Below are 18880 nucleotides of genomic sequence, written 5' to 3' on the forward strand. Positions count from 1 at the left end.
ACTAGCGGTCCGGGCGTTGAACGTCGCAGATACAAACGGGTCAGTCTTTTTTCCCCCTCGGCAACTGATCATTTTTACAATAATGAAATGTGTGCTGCTCTTGGGAATCAAAAGTTGCCGTATGCTAGGCTCTACACTGCGACACAGCTTTTTGGTAAACAATCGAGATGACAGAGGCGTGTGTATTTGAACGAATCGGTCTTTTTTTTACACAGCTCAAAATACTCAGGCCTTTCAGGCACTACTTGTGACTTCTCTTTATACATTACATGCTCAGTGCCTGTAATTATCAACACAAAACCTCGTGTTTGCTATAACGAACACTCGGATTCAACGAGATCTTAGGTCAGACCCGACGACCTCATTGAATCCGTGTTCCACTGTATATAGATATAATTAAAACAACTTTCAGATTTTCTAGATTAAAAAGTCATCCTAAATCTCTCTTAAGTTTGTTTTGTTGTTTACTATGTAAATAGTTTGTAATAAAAGGTATCTCACTACTACTTTTTTACACTAACTTTGAATGTATGAAATTGAGCTGCATTAGATGTGTATCTAGAACATGTCTTTATTTGGGGATCAAACTATATCACCCAAGAAACCAGATTCAGTCCTAACCTCATTGTTATCATGTACAGAAGAGTCTGTATGCTTATGATTGTAGTCTTACTTCTTCAGATAAATGCATTATATACTGGTGTGTTTACATGTTTTATGGAATGTTGTGTGGATGAGAGACTTAAGTTCTTTCTGTGATTGTGATGAATGTAATAATGATAATAGCTTGTCTGGCGATGACAATAAATATATCTTCAGTAAAGGATATTTCTTAAAAAGAAATAGAAGAAATAAGGGCTATGATGATTTGTGGCTTCTGATATGGCCAACAAGACCGATTCAGGCAGGGAAGATTTTACTACATATTGAGCACAGATGGTTTCATTTCCACTTGGGGATATGTGTAACTTGCAGGCTTCTCTCTTGGCTTCAGTGTTTCTAATTTGTGAAGCCTCATATGATTTGCTACTCTCGGTGATTGCTCCTCTCCAACTGGGTCTGTCAGAAGCTAGGCTGTCCCATGTCAAGGGATTAATATTGAAGTCCTTCAGAGAAATTTTCAGGGTGTCTTTATAGTGTTTCTTGGTGCACCAAATTTCTTCTTCCCTGAAGACCAGGACAGCTTTGAAAAGAATACTTACTTTGAGATTCTGAAATCAGGCATTCTTATGACATGTGTAGCCCAACAAAGTTGATTTTATCAACTTAGCAAACAAACTCGTGGCATTTAATTTTTTGAAAACTTCGTAGTCTAGTGTTTTGGGTTGCCATTTTTTGCGAAGAATTCTCCTGAGACATTTCATATGGAAGTGAATGAGCTTCTTGGCATGGCTTTAGTGCACAGTCTGATGATAAATACACTGGAATATGCCAAACTTAAATATGTGTTATTCAGAAATGGTGATTCCTTCAATTGAGATCTGTTACTGATATTTTCACTCTAAATCGAAGTCCTGTTTATTTATATCACAAAAGACAAATAAATCAGACGTAAGTTTCTTCTCAGTCTTAGATTAGACAATTACAAATGTATGCTGTAGTTTCACTTCTTCTGACTGCATAGGAATAAAACTTGTAAAATGTAAGTATTTCTTTAATGACGGTGGGAATATAGTTCAATGTTGTTCACTAAATAAGATGCAAGTAGGAGAACTGAGAGCTGTAGAAACACAAACTATTTTTATGAGATATTTGCAATAATTAGAAACTGATCAAAATAAAACTCTGAGAACAAAATGTATATTTCTTGTCTTCTTCAGTTGTGGAAAAACTTAAAAGTATCATGGAGGAAATTGAAGAGACTATCAATTCTTTCAAAGAGCAACAACGATCAAAGTAAGTAGAGTTTGTGTGGAGAGTTTCTGTGCAGTTTATAGCTTTTTCAGAAGGCGTCTGATTTTTTGGTGGACAGTAGAGCATTTTTATTGATAGTAGTTGAACTTTTTCAAAATGAACTTAAGATTATTTTTAGAAATGCTTCTTTTTGTATTTATTAACTGGTAATATTTCAAAGTCTCTGTGGAAGGATTAAAGATTTATTTTGTCTCTTTTTGTGGTAAAGTTATGAAAATATTAGATACGGATTTGCCATTCGCAAGAGAAGAAATGGAATTCAGCTGAAAACTTTGACTTTTCATAGAAATACTGAGACAGGGGAGTTAAAGAATTCCTCCTTCAACAGGTATGAAGAGTTCATGCGCTCTGAGAGAACTTTACTTCAAGAAGTTCAACAACTAGAATACAAATTTGATTCATGGTCTCAGCTCAATAAGACTGATTTATCTGCACGAACGACGTCAACCAAACCAATAGCCAGTGCGAGGGATGTCAATAAAGACCTACCTCCTGAAGTTGCAGCATTTGATGTAAGTTGCTTTTTATTGCTGTGTTGTAGGCTGAATGACCATATCGGTGAGGTATATTGGCTGTCTTGTCTTATCCACTATGGTGTCAGTTTATGGGGAATTACCTTTTTCTGAGCTTTGTGGCTTATGGTTTAATATTCCTACAATGTTTTTGGGTTGAGTTCATAGAGTTTTTTCTGCTTCTTTCTTTCTTTGTAAGACCTGCTTCTTTTCTGACGCTTCAAATTCTGATTGATATTCACAAATTTTCACACCATCTGTCAGTTTGTAAACAATGTTTTACTCCCCTTTTTGTTAAATATAAAATGATTGTTGAATGGCTAAATAAAAAAAAGTTGTCATTTAGAAGGTTATTCCTGAAAAAAGTATTGTTTTTCCATGTTTAAAGCAAGGTACTCCATTTTAACCCCACAGTTTTTGCATTGTACGCATTGAATGATTAACTCATTTCCTTTGCCTGTTGCAGAAATTTGTCCACCAAAGTGGGGGACATAGAGGAGGCTGGGATGAATATGACCATCAAACTTTTCTTCGCTACCGAAACATGTATAAGGTAAGAGACCCTGTGACCCCGTTCCTTTTTTTCATTGTCAGTCACACTCATATAATTTCACCGAACAATTTCGAAGCTCTTTGCATCATTGAGTTCATATCACTATGGCTTGCCTTACTCTGGGGTTTCTGATTCATCATCATCCAGTGCCAGATCTGCGACAGACATCAGCGATCATGATTTTCCATTCATTCCTTTGCTCGGATGCTCTCAGAAAAGCTACGTTTCCCTGATCTTTCCCTGTTACCCATTTGTTTAGGTTCCCGAAGTATGTTGTTCTGGGCCTACCCCTGCCTCGCTTGCCCTTAATTTTGCCAGTGAGAGCTAGATGTTCAAGACCCTTATGTCTATTCAGGTGTCCCAAAAACTGCATTTGTCGTTTCCTGATTATTTTTAACATTGAGCGTCCCACGTGGGCTTCATCAAGCACTACCTCATTTGATTTCTTTTCCTTCCACGATACTCTTAGCCGTCTCCTAAGAAACCACATTTCTGTTGCCTCTATTTTATTTTCACTGTCTTTAGTGATTGTCCAGCATTCACAGCCATATATAGAAGGGTTGACCAAACATAGCATTTCAGGACTTTCATTTTGGTGTTCATTGATATGTTTCTATTTTCTGATTAAAACATGTTTTAATGAGTCTGTGCAACACTACTTTATATGATTTATGAAAGAAAAGGTTTTTAAACTTTTAAATTAAACATTTTGCTTTGTGATAAATAATATTTTTTAATGTATTTTCTTTCAGGGTCGTATTGTCTTCCTAGATCACTTGAAGCCAATGTTGCCTACCCGTACAGAAAGTGAGATGAGAGAGCATGAGTCATGGTATCAAGAATATTCCTTTCTTTTGGAAAATAAGAAGTGTGCTATCAAAAAGTGGAGAGAGAAAAAAGAGGTATGATTTATAGGCTCTTGAATGCTGTTGCATATATGCCCATTTTGCCTGTTCCTCCATAGATGTATAAATCTTGTAGTATCTTATCATGACAAAATTTTGACTGAAAAAATCTTAGGACTTTAAAATGAAACTAATTATTGCATAATTGCTTATAATCATTGTAATCCATTATTATTATGTTATTGTTCAATGAAATGCTTTAATGTTTCTCTTTCAAGGAAGAAAAAGAAGATGCTCTTACACAAGTACAAGATGAATTAGAAAAGGAAACAAAGCAGATGAAAAATGCCGGGACAGAGAAAGTCACTTCAGCTGAAGAAAAGTCAGAGAAACTCAAGCAGATTAATGCTTGGAAGGTAAGGCGTGGATAAAAGAGGTAGAAAATGTCTTACAATTGTGTTACTGTACTTCTAGATCAATTTGCAAAATGCTGGACAAAGTCCCCTGTAATTTTCTATTTTGTAATTGTCTTTAGTTTTACTTCCTGATCAATAGATTCTTTTGCTATTGGTACCTTTTTCCATATGCAGTTCATGTATCATTGTTAATTTTTTCTTTCTTTTTTTTTAGTTGTCAGTGATACTTTTTCAGTTTTGAAGACGTGACTTTTGGCTTTTTAGACTGATTTTTTAAATGCGAGAAAAGCTGTAATTAGCAGTATAACTTTTGTAGTAATAAGATTCTTAAATTCCTTTGCAAACCCAGTTGAATTCCTTTGCAAACCCAGTTGAGTACCTTATGAATCTAGGGTTTCAACTGAATATTTTTGTAAGTCATTTTTTGTGTTTGCATGCAGTAACTGACAATACTTTATTTTTTGTTGTTGTTGAAAAGGTTCAAAAGGAATTGGAAAAGGCAATGAAGGAGGAGAGAAAACTGAAAGAGGAACTGGAAAAGAAAAAACGTCAAGAAGAGGACAGACATAGACAGGTACATTATCTTTTAGATCATTTCTGAGGAAAGAATATCAAACTCTTTTTGTTTTCTATCTGCTGAATTTGTGTGGATTTCACAATGTCTTGGGTCTGAGGAAATTTGTTTCAAATTGAACATTTTCGAAACTGACGCTTTTGCATAGGCTATTTTAAAAGATAGTCTTAATTGAGCATTTTGCACTTTATTTTGGTGCTATTGGAGCATTTTGTAAATAGTGATAGACGATCAAATGGCATGAAAATTGCAGCACAAGTTTGGAGATGACTTAAAAAATGTTCCACGATGAAAGTGCATGAACGTGAAACGAAAGATTAGCTGATTGTATGTCATATTCTGCTGCTACATTCTAATTTGATCTGAGTTTCAAGGGAAATGCATTAAGATTTCTATAGTGGTTATTCTATGGAGTTTGTTTTAAATGCCTTTCTAGAAAGATTATCCTGCTTTTCAAATGTGTAAGATTCTCTCTCATTGCGTTGGCAGTAAATCAGAGAGAATGTTGAAAATTTTTACTCCCACATGAGTGTTAGAATATACTTTAGCAGTTTTCAGCTGAGATTTTAAGATCAATATTTCTGCCTGAGTTCTCAAATACAATGTTAGTCTCTGTAAACTTAACCTCAAGTTATGATTATGTCATTTTTGGTTCATAGAATTGTCTTGATGATATTAGATATCTACTGGTATCCATGTTTAAACTTAATATTCCTTTGAATTATATTTTAATTGTATCATTTTTATGCTATGACAATGTGGCATCAATTTTTCTTTTTAAACAGTCATTTTCTTTATACATTTTTTTTAGATGGAAGTAAAAAAGAAAGTGGAAGAAGTAAAGCAGCAGAGACAGCTTGAAGAGGAAATGCTTCAGATGATTGAGGAAGAGCGTAAGAAGGAAGAAGTGGAGAGAAGAAAACAGATCTCTGCAAGAGAGATAGGCAGGTTTAGAAATCGAGTAAGTTGTTTTGAAAAATCAAATGGTATAGTGCTGTGATATGTGTACTGGTCTTTTGAAAGTTGTGTGTTTTAATACTTTCAATTTTGTTATTGTTTCTTTTCTAAAAAATAATGTAACACATTCACAGAACACATTGTTCCTTGTTCTGGTGACTCAACGTTTATTGTTTCAGTACCTCTTGGTTAGAAGTACTACCATAAATGCGGCCACTTGTCACATTTCTGTCTCTAAAAACTATCATAGCCAGTTGTTTTTATTGGTTACTGGCATACTGTAGCTGTTGAGACATTGCATGGAAAATAATTTGCTAGCATCAGTTGGCACTTTTGAATTGTAAAGAGACCAAGATAAGGATCCCCATAGAGATCAGGGGCCTCCATGTAGCCACATAGGTCAATTTATGTGTCCAGGGTCAAATCATGTGGCCTCATGCTGGGGGTGAGCTCTCCATTAGATCAGGACTTTTCATTGTGTTAGCTATTTTCAAAAACACTTTGCCAGTGGCCAGAAAGGGAAGAAAATATGAAATGCAATTGTGACAAGTCTATTCTAGATACACTCTATAATGGATTAATTCAAATCTAGATGGTGGCTGCCTGTGAATCAAAAACCTCTTTTTAGAGATTAATAAAATTTCTATTCTCATCATTTTCCTCTGATGCATCAGTTGCAGACTGTTTTTTTTCTCTTCATTTTCCCCATGACTGCTGTTCAACAACGTCTAGATTTAGATTCGAATCTGTTTTTGATTTATTTAGCACACAATACAGTTGACTTCCCATCTCCTACAACAAGCCAAACTGAAATTACTTGTACCAAGTGTGACAATTTCTCCTTTTCCCTCCTTCCCAGTTCTGAAGTCCTCTTCTGTCACCAGCTTTCATCTCCACTTACTCCCCCCCTCATCCTCCCTACCTCCAGCCTCCTCTGGACTCCTCTCCCCTTTACTCTTGACTCTTTCTACAGTTTTCCTGGTTCTTTCTTACTGATGTCTATCAGCTGCACCCCGATCATAGGGTAGGTAAGATCTCACACCTAACCTGTGATAATGGTGAAAAATCTTGGAAGTGTTTTGTGCAAGTTGTACTGACACGTGTAAGATTCCTTGGAACTTCTACAATCGATAGGAGAAGGCTTCAGCCGCCACCTGAGCAAAATTCAAAATTCTTACCAAAACTCAAATACCCCAGTCAATATAAAAACACATAGAGTACCTTTGAAACAGCAGTGTGGCTGCCTGATGGCAGGAAAAACGGTTGCATATGTGAGGCAGCGTGGTGAAATCAGGCGCTCCTCAAAATAATGAAATCAAAGAAATTGGCATTTTTCTGAATGTTTAGGCAATTTTGTTATAATTTTCTTTTTTAAGCTTAACACCACCAGGCGACCCTGACCTCTTTCAATCGCAAATATTTCGACTTCCATTCAACATAGATGAATATTTTTTTTCATCAAAAGCAAGGCAAAAAGACAGGTTTTAAGATGATACCAATAACCCCACATGCCCAAAAATTGACGAGCGCCTGATTCCACCATGTGGCAACAGGTATCATCATAAAGCTTGTTCATTTGTCTTGCTTTCATTGAAAAAATTACACATCTGTCTTGAATAGGAGTCGAGATATTTGCAATTGAAGGAAATGATGTTGCTTGGTTTCAGAAGCAAAATTAGGGAGAAAATGGATGACAAAATTTGGCGACTACCAAAGCTTGAGAGTCCTTGCAAAATGCAAATTTACATCTTTTGTGCCTTCAATCAACGTTTTTAAGTAAAATCCACACATGAGTGTGTTTTTAAATGGACATTAAAGATGAGCCCCCCAAAAAATCGAAAAAAATTGACCAACGTCCATAGAAATACAGATTTCTTTATTTTCATGATTTTGACAAGCGCCTGATGTCACTACGCTGCCTCACAAATACAAAAACCAGTTTCACTGCAGGTTGAACAACCAGCAGTCATCTACCCCTGAGCTCTAATGGGGGAGGGCAAAGAAGAAGATTGCAGATATTTTTGTTTTGATCACATGAGAGACCACATGGCAGTGTTTGCACTAGTGTACAGCTTCAACAGAACCAAGAACCAGAAATTAGGCCACTTATGACACTTTTATTCTATTTCTCTGTTTACTCCACATGTATGTCAAGCAGATATCCTAAAGTCAGTCATTTTGTATTTGCTTTTTCGCACAATTATAAAAAGTATTTTGGTTGCTCTCGTGGCCTAGAATTTAAGGTGTTGACCTTTCATTCAAAGGTCCCAGGTTCAAATGCGGGTGGCGACCGAAAAATTTTCTTCACTAAAATTGTCTCCTTTCACCTCCTTTCCTGCTCTCAAGCAATGTTCTGTCGTCTGCTTTCATCAGCCTTTCTACTGCTACTCCTTGGGTTCTTCTTACTGCTGTCTTTCAACCACACCCTTGATCTTCTGCTAGGAAAGATCTACACCTAGCCTTCTCGGACAGGGGCAAAAAGTCTTGGATGTCCTGTACGCAAGTTGCGCACGTTAAAGATCCCTTGGTGGTGTAAAATCGATAAGAGTAGGCTTCGGCCGCCACCCGGGCAAAAATCAAAATTTCCTACCAACTGAAAAAGTTTAATGTGTCCCGCGCGCTCATATATGACCTTATGCAGTTGCGAGCGCCGTAAAACAGTAGCCTAAAAAAAAAAGTATTTTGGATTCCAAATGCTGTACTCTTTAGCTGATATGGCAACGTAGAAGAATACTTATGATATCTTCATGTTACAGGACATGAGACAACTTGATGAAAAGCTGCTTAAAGAGAAAGAACTGGAAGAGAAGAAAAAGGAAAAAGAGAGAAGACTTGCAGCTTTAAAAAACCAGGTAACCAGGGAACACTATTTCATATGATGGTGCTATTTTTGTTTTGTGTTATAACCTTCGTGGCACTGTGTCTGTAGATCCAGGTGAATGGGTACACTGATTGCGAAGAGCTGCAGTCATTGATCTTTGGAAGCTTTTTATTGATCAGGAATTGGGTATTGGGTTATATTTGTTTCCAAGCTTGACTCGAGTCTGTAGAATTTTGCCAACTTTGTTGCTAAATTTGTTTGGGCACATTAAAAAATGAACTTACCGTAAGAATCTCAAAGTTTTTTTATTCAAAATTTATTCTCATCTTTGCTATCAATCTGTAAAGTTGGCTCACTCTGCTTTTTGCCTTTGTAAAACAATGAGTCCTTTCAAACAGGAATCAGTCTCTGTGGTATGCGTATTTATATATCTTGACATCTTAGTGACCCCATTCACATTTTCTGTATAACAAAATATGTGGCATTGTTGGTATTCTATTGTTTGTTTCTTTTTTTATAAAAAGTTCAAGTTCTTGCTGAAATCAGAATAGTTGGGGTTTTTTCATGGATGAGATGTTCTGAAATTGAATATTAGCTAAAGCCTCATTATTCAAATTCACCCTTGGATTTCAATTAGAAGAGTATGATTCTTTCTTGTTGCTGTTCTCACCTCAATTTATGCACACACTGTACAATTATTGTGTTATGATTGTTCTTGACACTGAAATGTTTGTTTTTATACAGGTTCATGTGGAAGCAGCCAGAGATCCAAACAGATTGTTAAAGCCTACTGCTGGATGGAAGGAGAGACTAAAGGACAAATCCTCAGGTGGTGGGGGTCAAATTCTCCACATGCCCCACAGGGCTGTTCCAGGCTGGCGACAGGGCATGATGTGATGTGTATTATTTGATACACTTGTCTTTATTTTATGGAGCGTATTGTACAGAAGTTAACAGAGTGCTAATATTATTATAATATATTAGCACTTGTCCTGATGGTGGGGCTTTCAGGATTCCTGGGCATACTACACTGGTACCTTGCAGATGAAATAATTCTGCCTCAGTAGGCTACTATCCTATCTATTGAGTCTTCAGGTTGTTCTAACTTACACACTGAAGCTGTGTCAGATCAGGGAGCTTGAAACTCCAAGGTTAAGCTGCCCAGATCTGGTACTCCCTCAGTTAGAAGATGTCTCATGGGGATGACTTCATGTAACAAATAAAAGTTAATTTATTTTTTCTCTTTGTGAAGAAAATGCTATTTAAAAAAATGCTGTACCTGTAGACTTTACTGTGATTATTTCATTTTGTTATTATATGAATATTTGATTGTTCAATTGCACAAATGTATCCTTTTAGGGTTGATGGGGATTTGGGTGGAAATTAGCCAAACAGAAGTGTCAAACTACAGGCTCAGATTTTCAGCCTTTAGTTTGTCTTGTTTGTCATTCTTGGCTTAATAATTTGAGAAGGTTTTGCCTCTTCAAACTGACCAACTGGACTCGCTTGTACATGCTATAAAAATGTTATGCCTCTGTAAACTCAATTTAGATCTTTTAGGAGGCAAGCTGCTTTTGTTCTGCCAGTCAGGGCTAACCCAGACTGTTTTGAGTACATACCAGCACAAGAATGGAGAAACTTGATAAAAAGTGAATTTTATTCTTTAGTGGGATGGACAGAAAGCCTTATGATTGCACGACAGATGTCGGTGCCAATACATGTTCCACATTCTTACATCTTGGTCCTTCTTTCTTGTCATATTGACTTTATTATTCAAAGGAAACTCTTGGAACCGGTGTCTTATTCTTATGAAATTAATTTTTGGATGTAAATTCATCTCTATGTTTTGTTATGTTTTATTGGTAGCCACACCTTATGTCATATTCATGAAAGTGGGAAGAAAAAAAAAGAGTACTGGCCTAGTGGAAATAAAGGAGAAGAACATTTAATTAAGGTTTGGGCATATATGGAAGGGGGGAGGGGGAGGAGGACTGAACCCATATTGCTGGCTGGCATTTGTACTTAATTATGGGGTCTGATATCTTTTGTTATTTTTGTTATTCTAACATTCCAGAGTAGTGCCAATGGGGTATAGTAATTTATTAGACACACAATAGGCTACCACCCTATGGGTTTTTTTTCTGGTAACCACTGAAAACTATAGCTTTTTTCATCTGAGTTGCTGACATGCCCTGCAATAAAGATTTTGTCAGAGAGCAAGTTATGTTTATTCCTTATTATTTACTTGTTTATCACAGTCCAGTAAGTGCATAGTGAAATTGGCTGGACGTAGAAATCTTTTTATTGTGTACGAATTTTATAAATGTAAGTGTGTAAGATTTTATTTTTTAAAAATAATGTGTGAAAAAAATTGGGGATCTGAAAATCTGTTCAATGTGAGTGTGTATCCCTATGTGCCTACTAGACTGTAGTTTGAACGTCTTTATAGAAATTTAGGAAGGTTTCATGATGCTTGTGAAAGTCATCTGTGAATGATAGAAAGTTCTTTGCTGCTTGATTCAGTTTATATTTATTATTTCCCCCTTTTGGAAGAGGGATCGGGTGTGGGGGAGGGGATACATTCACGCCCACCAACACACCTTAGCACATTGTCAACATTCACAGCTTCACAGCAGTATAATATATACCATATAATATGATTAAATGTCCCACTTTAAAGTCTCCTTGCATATTATGTCTGAATTGCGTGGTGTCTGTAGGCTGTTTTTTCTGCCTTGCTCCTTTTTTGGTCTTGTCACTTCAGGCTTCTGGCAGGGAGACTCATAAACTCGGTAACGTACATTACAACTTTCTTAGAGGGGTACTACTGCAAATTGTCCCCAGTTTTCCTAGTTGCTTAATGGAGAAAATGGTACCAAATTTCTTCATTTATCATATAGGACACCAGACCAAGGTAAGCCTGTCCCTACAGCATTTATTTCAATATATCAGAGGTACACCAACCTATTTTGTTCTTTAGTGGATTTTCTGGAGATCATGTAAAAACTTTAAAATTGTACAGGCAACAATCTGTTGGATATGGGGGGAGGGGGCATTTTAAGAATAATTCTGGTTCACAAGACATTGCAATTATTACAGCGGGTTGTTAGGTGTACATGTACTTTGCTTCTTCTTTCCTTTCAAACATCTATTGTCCTCATCTCTCCTCCTTTTTTTGTGTTTATTACTCTCATCGTCTGCACTTATTTATATGACCTAATTGTGTGCTGTAAAACGCTTACTAAAACTTTTTTAAATTAATAAGATTAAGAACATAATGGTGAGAGAAAAAAAAAGTATTTTTATCATCGAGACATTCAACTTCTCTCGTCACCTACAGCCATGACATGATTATACCGTTAACTCAGCTTGTGTTGAACTCGCTTGAGTTGATCTTCGGTTAAGTTGATCTTCTTAAGTTCTTTACAGCACAGTTTCCAACGGTTAAGTTGAATTTCAGATATGTTGATCTGTCTTTCACTCCCCTGACGACATCAGCTCATCCCTAGTCAACTGTATGTAGGGCCTACCTATAATGTCTTAACTTTGTAAGCTGTTCCATCAAGAGATCCAATGTCCCTGCTAGTGATGTGCCACTCGTCGTGTATGCCACACCAGCACACACAGACACAAGGATGTCTTTTACACATAAAAGTTATTTCTTAATATGTTCTTATTTCTCTTACCTCACTCGCAAATTGGCTATCAGGATTGCGTTGTTGTCTGCAGGAACAATATATCGGCAGCCACGCTTTTAAAAGTTTAATCCTTGTCCTCCAAAACTAGTCACACATACTTGCACATCAAGGGTAATCACAACCGGCGCCTTAAAATGAGCTGATGACAAGCGAGGATCGCTTACAAGTATAAGCATCGAGTCATGTTGGTTTCTGTGTCGAGCATTTGGTTGGAGAAACTGAGTTTGTTTTTAGTCAGAGAAAAGAAGGGGTCCCGTCTTTTTTCTCATTTGATCTTTGTTTTTTCCCCTTAGTGGGAATCAAACTTAGATCTCAACTGATTAATTTAAAAAATCATAACCATTACACCACAGATACCAACTTTTGCAGTTGACTTACAACTAAATCTCAATTGGAATAGTAACATTGAATATTGTTGGTGATGATAATTTCAGTGATAGTGTTTAGGTTTTAAATGTAGTGGAATGTGTGTGTTTGAGTTAATATCCGACTCCCATCAAACCGAGCCAGGTGGATAGAGAACCAATTAAACTCCTAGAACAGTCCAGTATAATACATATGTCGCAATAGAAAGCGTAAATTCCTGCTCAGCAGCAAGCTCTAATTATGCGCTTTACAGTCTATAGGGCCTACTATAACCCGAGCAGACCTAATAGAGCTAGCATTCTGAAACAATCTCAACTTCCTGGGAAGCATACAGAGCAAAGTGCTATTTATAGGCACGAAAACACAAGTAACAGTATTATACTGACAAGATCTTTCGCTGTCTAACTGGATACTCATTCCCACCTGGGTGAAGTAAGGAAAATGCGTGTATAATACCTTTCCCATGGACACAATGTCTGGCCTGCGGCTCGAACCCCCGAACTCGCAACAACACGATTACGAGGTCCGGTAACTTAATAACCACTATACTACCGACACCACATTATAATGAAGTCCAGTGACAGCAAAGACCGACGGTCTTTGGTGACAGTGTGTCCATGGAGAGGATGTAAGCACCGGACAAAGTAGAGTAGGAGAAAAAATCCCAAAACCAAAAAGGATGCGGTGTAACAACGAAGAGGAACAAACATGGAAGACAATTAGATCTAATGTACCGTATTGAACTGAACAAAAAATGCAAAGGAGGGAAGACGAATAATTAAGTCCGTTTTTTTTTTTTATCCCCTCCCCTTTTAAATCAAACAAAGAGGACACGGCTCGTGTGAAGCCATTCTTGATGATCACATTGATATTATGGTACACACATCATGTATTATAGTTTGAGCAGATCCGAAAACAGATAGCACACCTTACTCCACTCCATCAAGAGCACAGTTTCTTGATCCACGTTTACTTAGTACAGGGGAAATAATATGGACAGATAAGTCGAAGAGAAATAAAAAAGTGAAACCAACGCACCGTAAGGAGCGTACGGTACACGTAAGGACGTAAGGACCGTACGGTACACACGAAAATGTCGAAACCTGGAACCTAAACGGTGTTAAACGTTGTAGGCCTACTTTATTTTAAAATCTATTATATTGATAGGCCTATAATACACAGTTAAAAACGTGCTCACTACATTGTTCTGACAAACAACAGTGAGACAAAATCACAAAAACGGCCGTGCCATAAACTAAAATAGTGATTTATTTTTTTTGAGTGGCGCATTTTAAGTGGGGTACCTCATGTCAGTCATCTGAACTGATTGTGTGGTGTAGTGGTAGGCGCTTCGCTGTTGCATGCAAAACATGTGAGTTCGATTCCTGTGTTGGGAGCATTTTTAGCGAGCATCTCTGCCTTTCTACTTTCTGTTAGAATGCTGTATTATTCTCAGTAGGCAGGGCTGAAGACATCTAATTCCTACATGATATAAATAAATAGTGTACTCGATGTGGGGGTGGGGTGTAAGTGTTTTACGGCGCTTGCAACTGCTTAAGGTCACATGAGCGCTCGGGACTCACCAAACATGTTCAGTTGGTGGGAAATTTTGAATTTTGTCCGGGTGGCGGCCGACGCCTACTCTTAATACTCATCGATTTTGGACGACCATGGAACTTGCACACGTGACCTCCGAGATGTTTCGCCATTGTCCGAGAAGGCTAGGTGTAGATCTTACCTATCATAAGATCAGGGGTCTGGCTGAAAGATAGCAGCAAGAAAGAGAAGTAGACGCAGTAGCTAGAAAGCTGCAGAAAAAATCAGGAGCCCAGAGGAGGGGGCAAAGGAGGCGAGGGGGTGGGGACAAATGCAAACAACAGAACATTGTAGAACAAGAAAGGATGTGAAAGGATAACATTTTAGAGATTCGAACCCGGGACCTAAGCCTATGAATGAGAGGCGAACACCTTAACTGGTGGGAGTGTGAAACTTACAATAACAATTATTGTTCAAAAATACATTTCAGAAATCCTCAATAGATTCTCTAAGTAGCATACATCTTACTTTGTCGTGTGATTGTCAGTTTGCACGCCAAGATTTGCTCGTCAAATTTCACTTACAAGTGTGACTTGTGACATGAAGACTGAGACTCGAGGGTCCGACCCCCCCCCCCCCCCCCCACACACACACACAAACAACAAAATAGATAAATAAATAAATAAAAATATAAATAAACAGTAAAATAAAAACACGGCTTTCCTCATGATATTTTTTATTTTTAAAAATTATTCCATGAATCCATCCACCCTCGGCAAAGATCTTATAAGTTATGGACTTCGAATATCTATTAAACCAGCGTCTATGACGGCGTGGTGTAGCGGTTAAGCTCTCCGGCTCCGCACATCGCACACATGAGGCTCAAGGTCGATTCCCGAGTGGCGAGAAATATTTTACTGCCATATCTCGTTCGTATGCTGCTTTTTTTCTGCGAGTATGTTGTATGCTGTAACTTGAAACCCTCTAATCTTAGGTTGGCCCTGTCGGGAAAGGTTGGACCCCCCCCCAGCCCTTCAAACGATCTAAACTGTGTCTATGGAAGTGTCACTGCACCTACTTTTTTTTTTTTTAAGGGAGGGGGGGAGGGGTCCCATTTCTGATAGGCTTGCTGTGGCTGAACAGGCCCACAAGGGAATTCCAGTCCCTGTTGCAGTGGCTGCACTTGTGAGTGACGTCTTCCTGCGGTGGTAGCCTCTGTAGTGGGGCAGCTAATTGCAAAAATCGGCCGAATCATTCACATCGTCATACAAGCACCAAAATTGGCACACATATCCATTATGACATGCGTATTCATAAATCGAACGTTTACCACGCAATTTTTTAAAAATGGCCGCCATTTTTCAAGATGGCCGCCATTGCCGGTATGCGCAACCCTATAACTATAATGTCACACAGCATGAGGCAGTAGAGCAAAATATATGATTTTGGTGTCAAAATATATGTAATCAACCATGAAGAATCCAAATTTGCATATTATGCTTACACGATAATCACCACCGTAATATGTTTTTTGAACATATAACAATTGAAATGATAGATCCAAAGAAGGTGCCTCTAACCACAGACACCCAAAGGGTCGAGAGACTCCATTCCCCATCTTCACTGGTCTGTCATTGTTTGCAAAGACCAGGCCGAAGAAGCTCGTACAGATGGTCCAGGCAAATGGATTAAACGTATCCTATGATTGAGTGCTGGAGATGTCCGCCGAGCTGGGGGGGGGGGGATGCTGTTGTGTTTTAGTACATCAGAAATGGAATCATCTGCTCGGTGGAGCTGCGAAGAGGACTGTTCACCTCTTCAGCCACAGACAACATGGTGAAGACAGTCCCAGAACTTCCAGACTTTTATGCGCACATCAAACCTGCTCATTTCACCAATAAGAGTCCATATCCTCCTGAAGTGACTAACATGACTCTACCAGACTCATGGAGATTTTGAAACCACAGCTGACTAGAGCATGAATGGCCCAGAAAGTCTTCATCTCAGAGGTCCATGACAATGTAAACATCTCATGGTCTTCCCATTACGCAGACAAGAAGAGGGGTCCTGTTTTCAAAGCTTATACAATGTATATTATATCCACTATGCTGCCTCTGCTGAGACACCAAGCCCACCCTGCAGCTACGGTACGACATGTCATAGACAAGATTAGGGATGCAGTGAGGTTTCTTAACCACGGACAAGTGCCTGTGATTACAGCAGATCAGCCGATATATGCCACAGCCGAACAGATCCTGTAGCAGTGGCCTAAAAATTATGGCGAAAGTCAATTCGTCATCATGTTTGGAGGATTGCATATTGAGATAAATGTGCTGCGTTCACTCGGTTCCCTCTTTCAAGACAGTGGGTGGACAGGAGCTCTACCTGAGGCGGGGGTAGCTTGATCTGGCTCAGCAGATTCTTTCCTATCAGCTGCAAGTCTCACCAAGACCCGCCAAACCCACCAAGTAACAACGTGCAGCCCCTACCAGTTCCTGAAATCAGCCCAGTCTTCATACGTAGAAGAATGGGCTGACCCGAAGTTTTGAAGACTGATGTGAACATCGCAGACTACAGAGCCCACAGTTCTGTTACTGGAACATTGTACTGACAATGGAGTTAGCTGTTCTGCTATTCATCAGGTCCTTGAGAACTTCTAACGTCAGACTCTACCGTCAGGCCTTATGTCAGCTTATACCATATTTAGTTGCAAACAACAACGTGAACTATGCACGGTGGCTTCCTATACACCTGATAGATATGCTGACTTTGGAGATTTCATGCTGGGAAATTGTTGTTCACAAATCCAACATAGATTTCTCAGGAATGGCAGTTGACCAAGCACATGAACAAGCCAATGCAGTAATCAAAGGTGATGGAGGAGCAGTCTGAATCACTGAAGATCCATCAGCACTGAGAAGATGGATGGTTGCCGGCCCTGCTGTGTCACAGCTCGTTGCACAGTATGAGGAGGCGTCAGTATTGAGGGATGTCTCAGAGCAGACGAAACATCAGGAACAGACACTCACGTGCCAGAGAATCTTCCTGGAAATGGTCCAAAGGTTGACAAGCACGCTGGAGGACATAGGAAATCAATTTCAAGAAGAATCTGGAAATCTGCTCAGTCTGGACACCAACGATATAGCATCCTCTTGTAGTGCTAATAAGATTGCTATAATTCATCCTTTACTTTAACTGAGAATTCATCTTTTGAGGCGCACTTAGAGACACTAGAGCATGAAGATACAAGCTCGTTCTATGCACAATAATGAAGGCAAAAATTGACTTCTTTCAGCAATTGCCATTGAAGGATTTCTCAAAAGCCAGCTTTTCTCAAAATTATTCATTTCCTATCAGAACAGAGAATGCGATCTACGTGAGTTCTTCCGACTCGAGTATAAGTCATGTCCAGCATCTCTGAGTCATGGAGGAAGGCTGCATGTCTGCCAGAAGTCACAGCTAGCAGCCAAACTGGAGGACAAGATTACACTGCAATCACTAGGAAGCTGATACATGTACAAGAAGAATCTTCCTACATTGGATACTGTAAAACGGGGCTTCAGAACAGTCATGGTAAAAGCCAATGACCTAGATGTTCTTGTGATTGCTGTTGCCATTTCTCACAATTACAGGAACTGGGACTCCAGGAAATGTGGCTAGCTTTCGGGCAAGGACGAAATCTGAAGGGAATCTCGGTGCATGAGCTCACCACAACCCTCACTCCAGAGAGGAGCAGTGGTATTCTGCTCTTCCATGTCTTTACAGGCTGTGATCTTGTGTCTGCATTCTGTTGAAAGCGCAAAATGCCAGCATGACAGACGTGGGATGCGTGTCCTGAAGCTGTTGATGATGCACGACTGGAGGTCTTGTCCAGGAAGCACAGATCCTAAGAAGCTATTCCACCAACTTGTACAGCCCTTGTTCAGCACATTAGACGTGCTGCATACCAGTCAGCATGCATATGGAGCCGGGCTTTGGAGTGTCAGTTTGAAGAGGAAAGTCCTGCAGAAGAGGGCTGGAAACAAGAAGAAGACTGCTGGAGTATCCTATGGTCTGAGCTCCAACCAATTGCTCAGAGTTGCCAGCAGCTTACGAAATGCCAGTGCAAGACGCAGTGTCGTGGACGTTGCAAGTGCTACAAGTTCCGTTTGAGCTGCACAACAATGTGCAGCTGCACCTGCTGAATTGGAGTGATTAATGCTCAGCTGGTCATGATAATGATTTTACATGCAGGTTTACCATATTGTAGGCCTACTTTGCTTAGCTTACTACTTACTCATTTCCATTGTCATATATTACACAATGTAACATCTTGTTAAATATGTGTAAAAATCAGCAAAATCCGTATTTGAGAGCTTTTCATTCATTTAAAAGACTTCCCTTTGTTATATTCTAATTTTCAATCGTCAAAAATGTCAGAAACGATTTTGGTATCCTTAAAACTGGATAAGAAGAACCATAGGTGTGCCAAAGAGTCTGTGAATGGCCGCCATCTTGGAAAATGGCCGCGATTTTAGATTTTCACGTGGCTGGCAATCTTTTATGAAATAACAACTCAAAAGTAATGTGCATGCCAATTTTGGTGCTTATATGACAATGTGAATGAACCACAGCGGCACAGATATATTCCAAAGAGCCCTCAAATGGCCGCCATCTTGGAAAATGGCCGCTATTTTGGATTTTCTCGT

General features: G+C 38.9%; 1 protein-coding gene across 2 annotated transcripts in view; it reads left to right on the top strand.

The window, feature by feature from the left end:
- The window catches only part of LOC101848565 (coiled-coil domain-containing protein 112), a 26223-nt gene extending 15411 nt beyond the window's left edge, over positions 1–10812 (top strand). The window contains exons 5-14 of one of the 2 annotated variants that reach the window (XM_035972851.1): positions 1821–1896; positions 2243–2426; positions 2893–2979; positions 3732–3881; positions 4103–4240; positions 4719–4814; positions 5626–5775; positions 6745–6795; positions 8528–8623; positions 9337–10812. In XM_035972851.1, coding sequence (XP_035828744.1) covers positions 1821–1896; positions 2243–2426; positions 2893–2979; positions 3732–3881; positions 4103–4240; positions 4719–4814; positions 5626–5775; positions 6745–6795; positions 8528–8623; positions 9337–9489 — 1181 coding nt within the window. In that variant the 3' untranslated portion in view covers positions 9490–10812. The remainder of the gene's footprint in view (positions 1–1820; positions 1897–2242; positions 2427–2892; positions 2980–3731; positions 3882–4102; positions 4241–4718; positions 4815–5625; positions 5776–6744; positions 6796–8527; positions 8624–9336) is intronic. The other variant, XM_005091025.3, reaches the window with a different exon arrangement.
- The last annotated feature ends 8068 nt before the right edge of the window (positions 10813–18880 follow it).

The sequence above is a fragment of the Aplysia californica genome, unplaced genomic scaffold (assembly GCF_000002075.1).
Source record: "Aplysia californica isolate F4 #8 unplaced genomic scaffold, AplCal3.0 scaffold00025, whole genome shotgun sequence".
NCBI classification, from domain to species: domain Eukaryota; kingdom Metazoa; phylum Mollusca; class Gastropoda; order Aplysiida; family Aplysiidae; genus Aplysia; species Aplysia californica.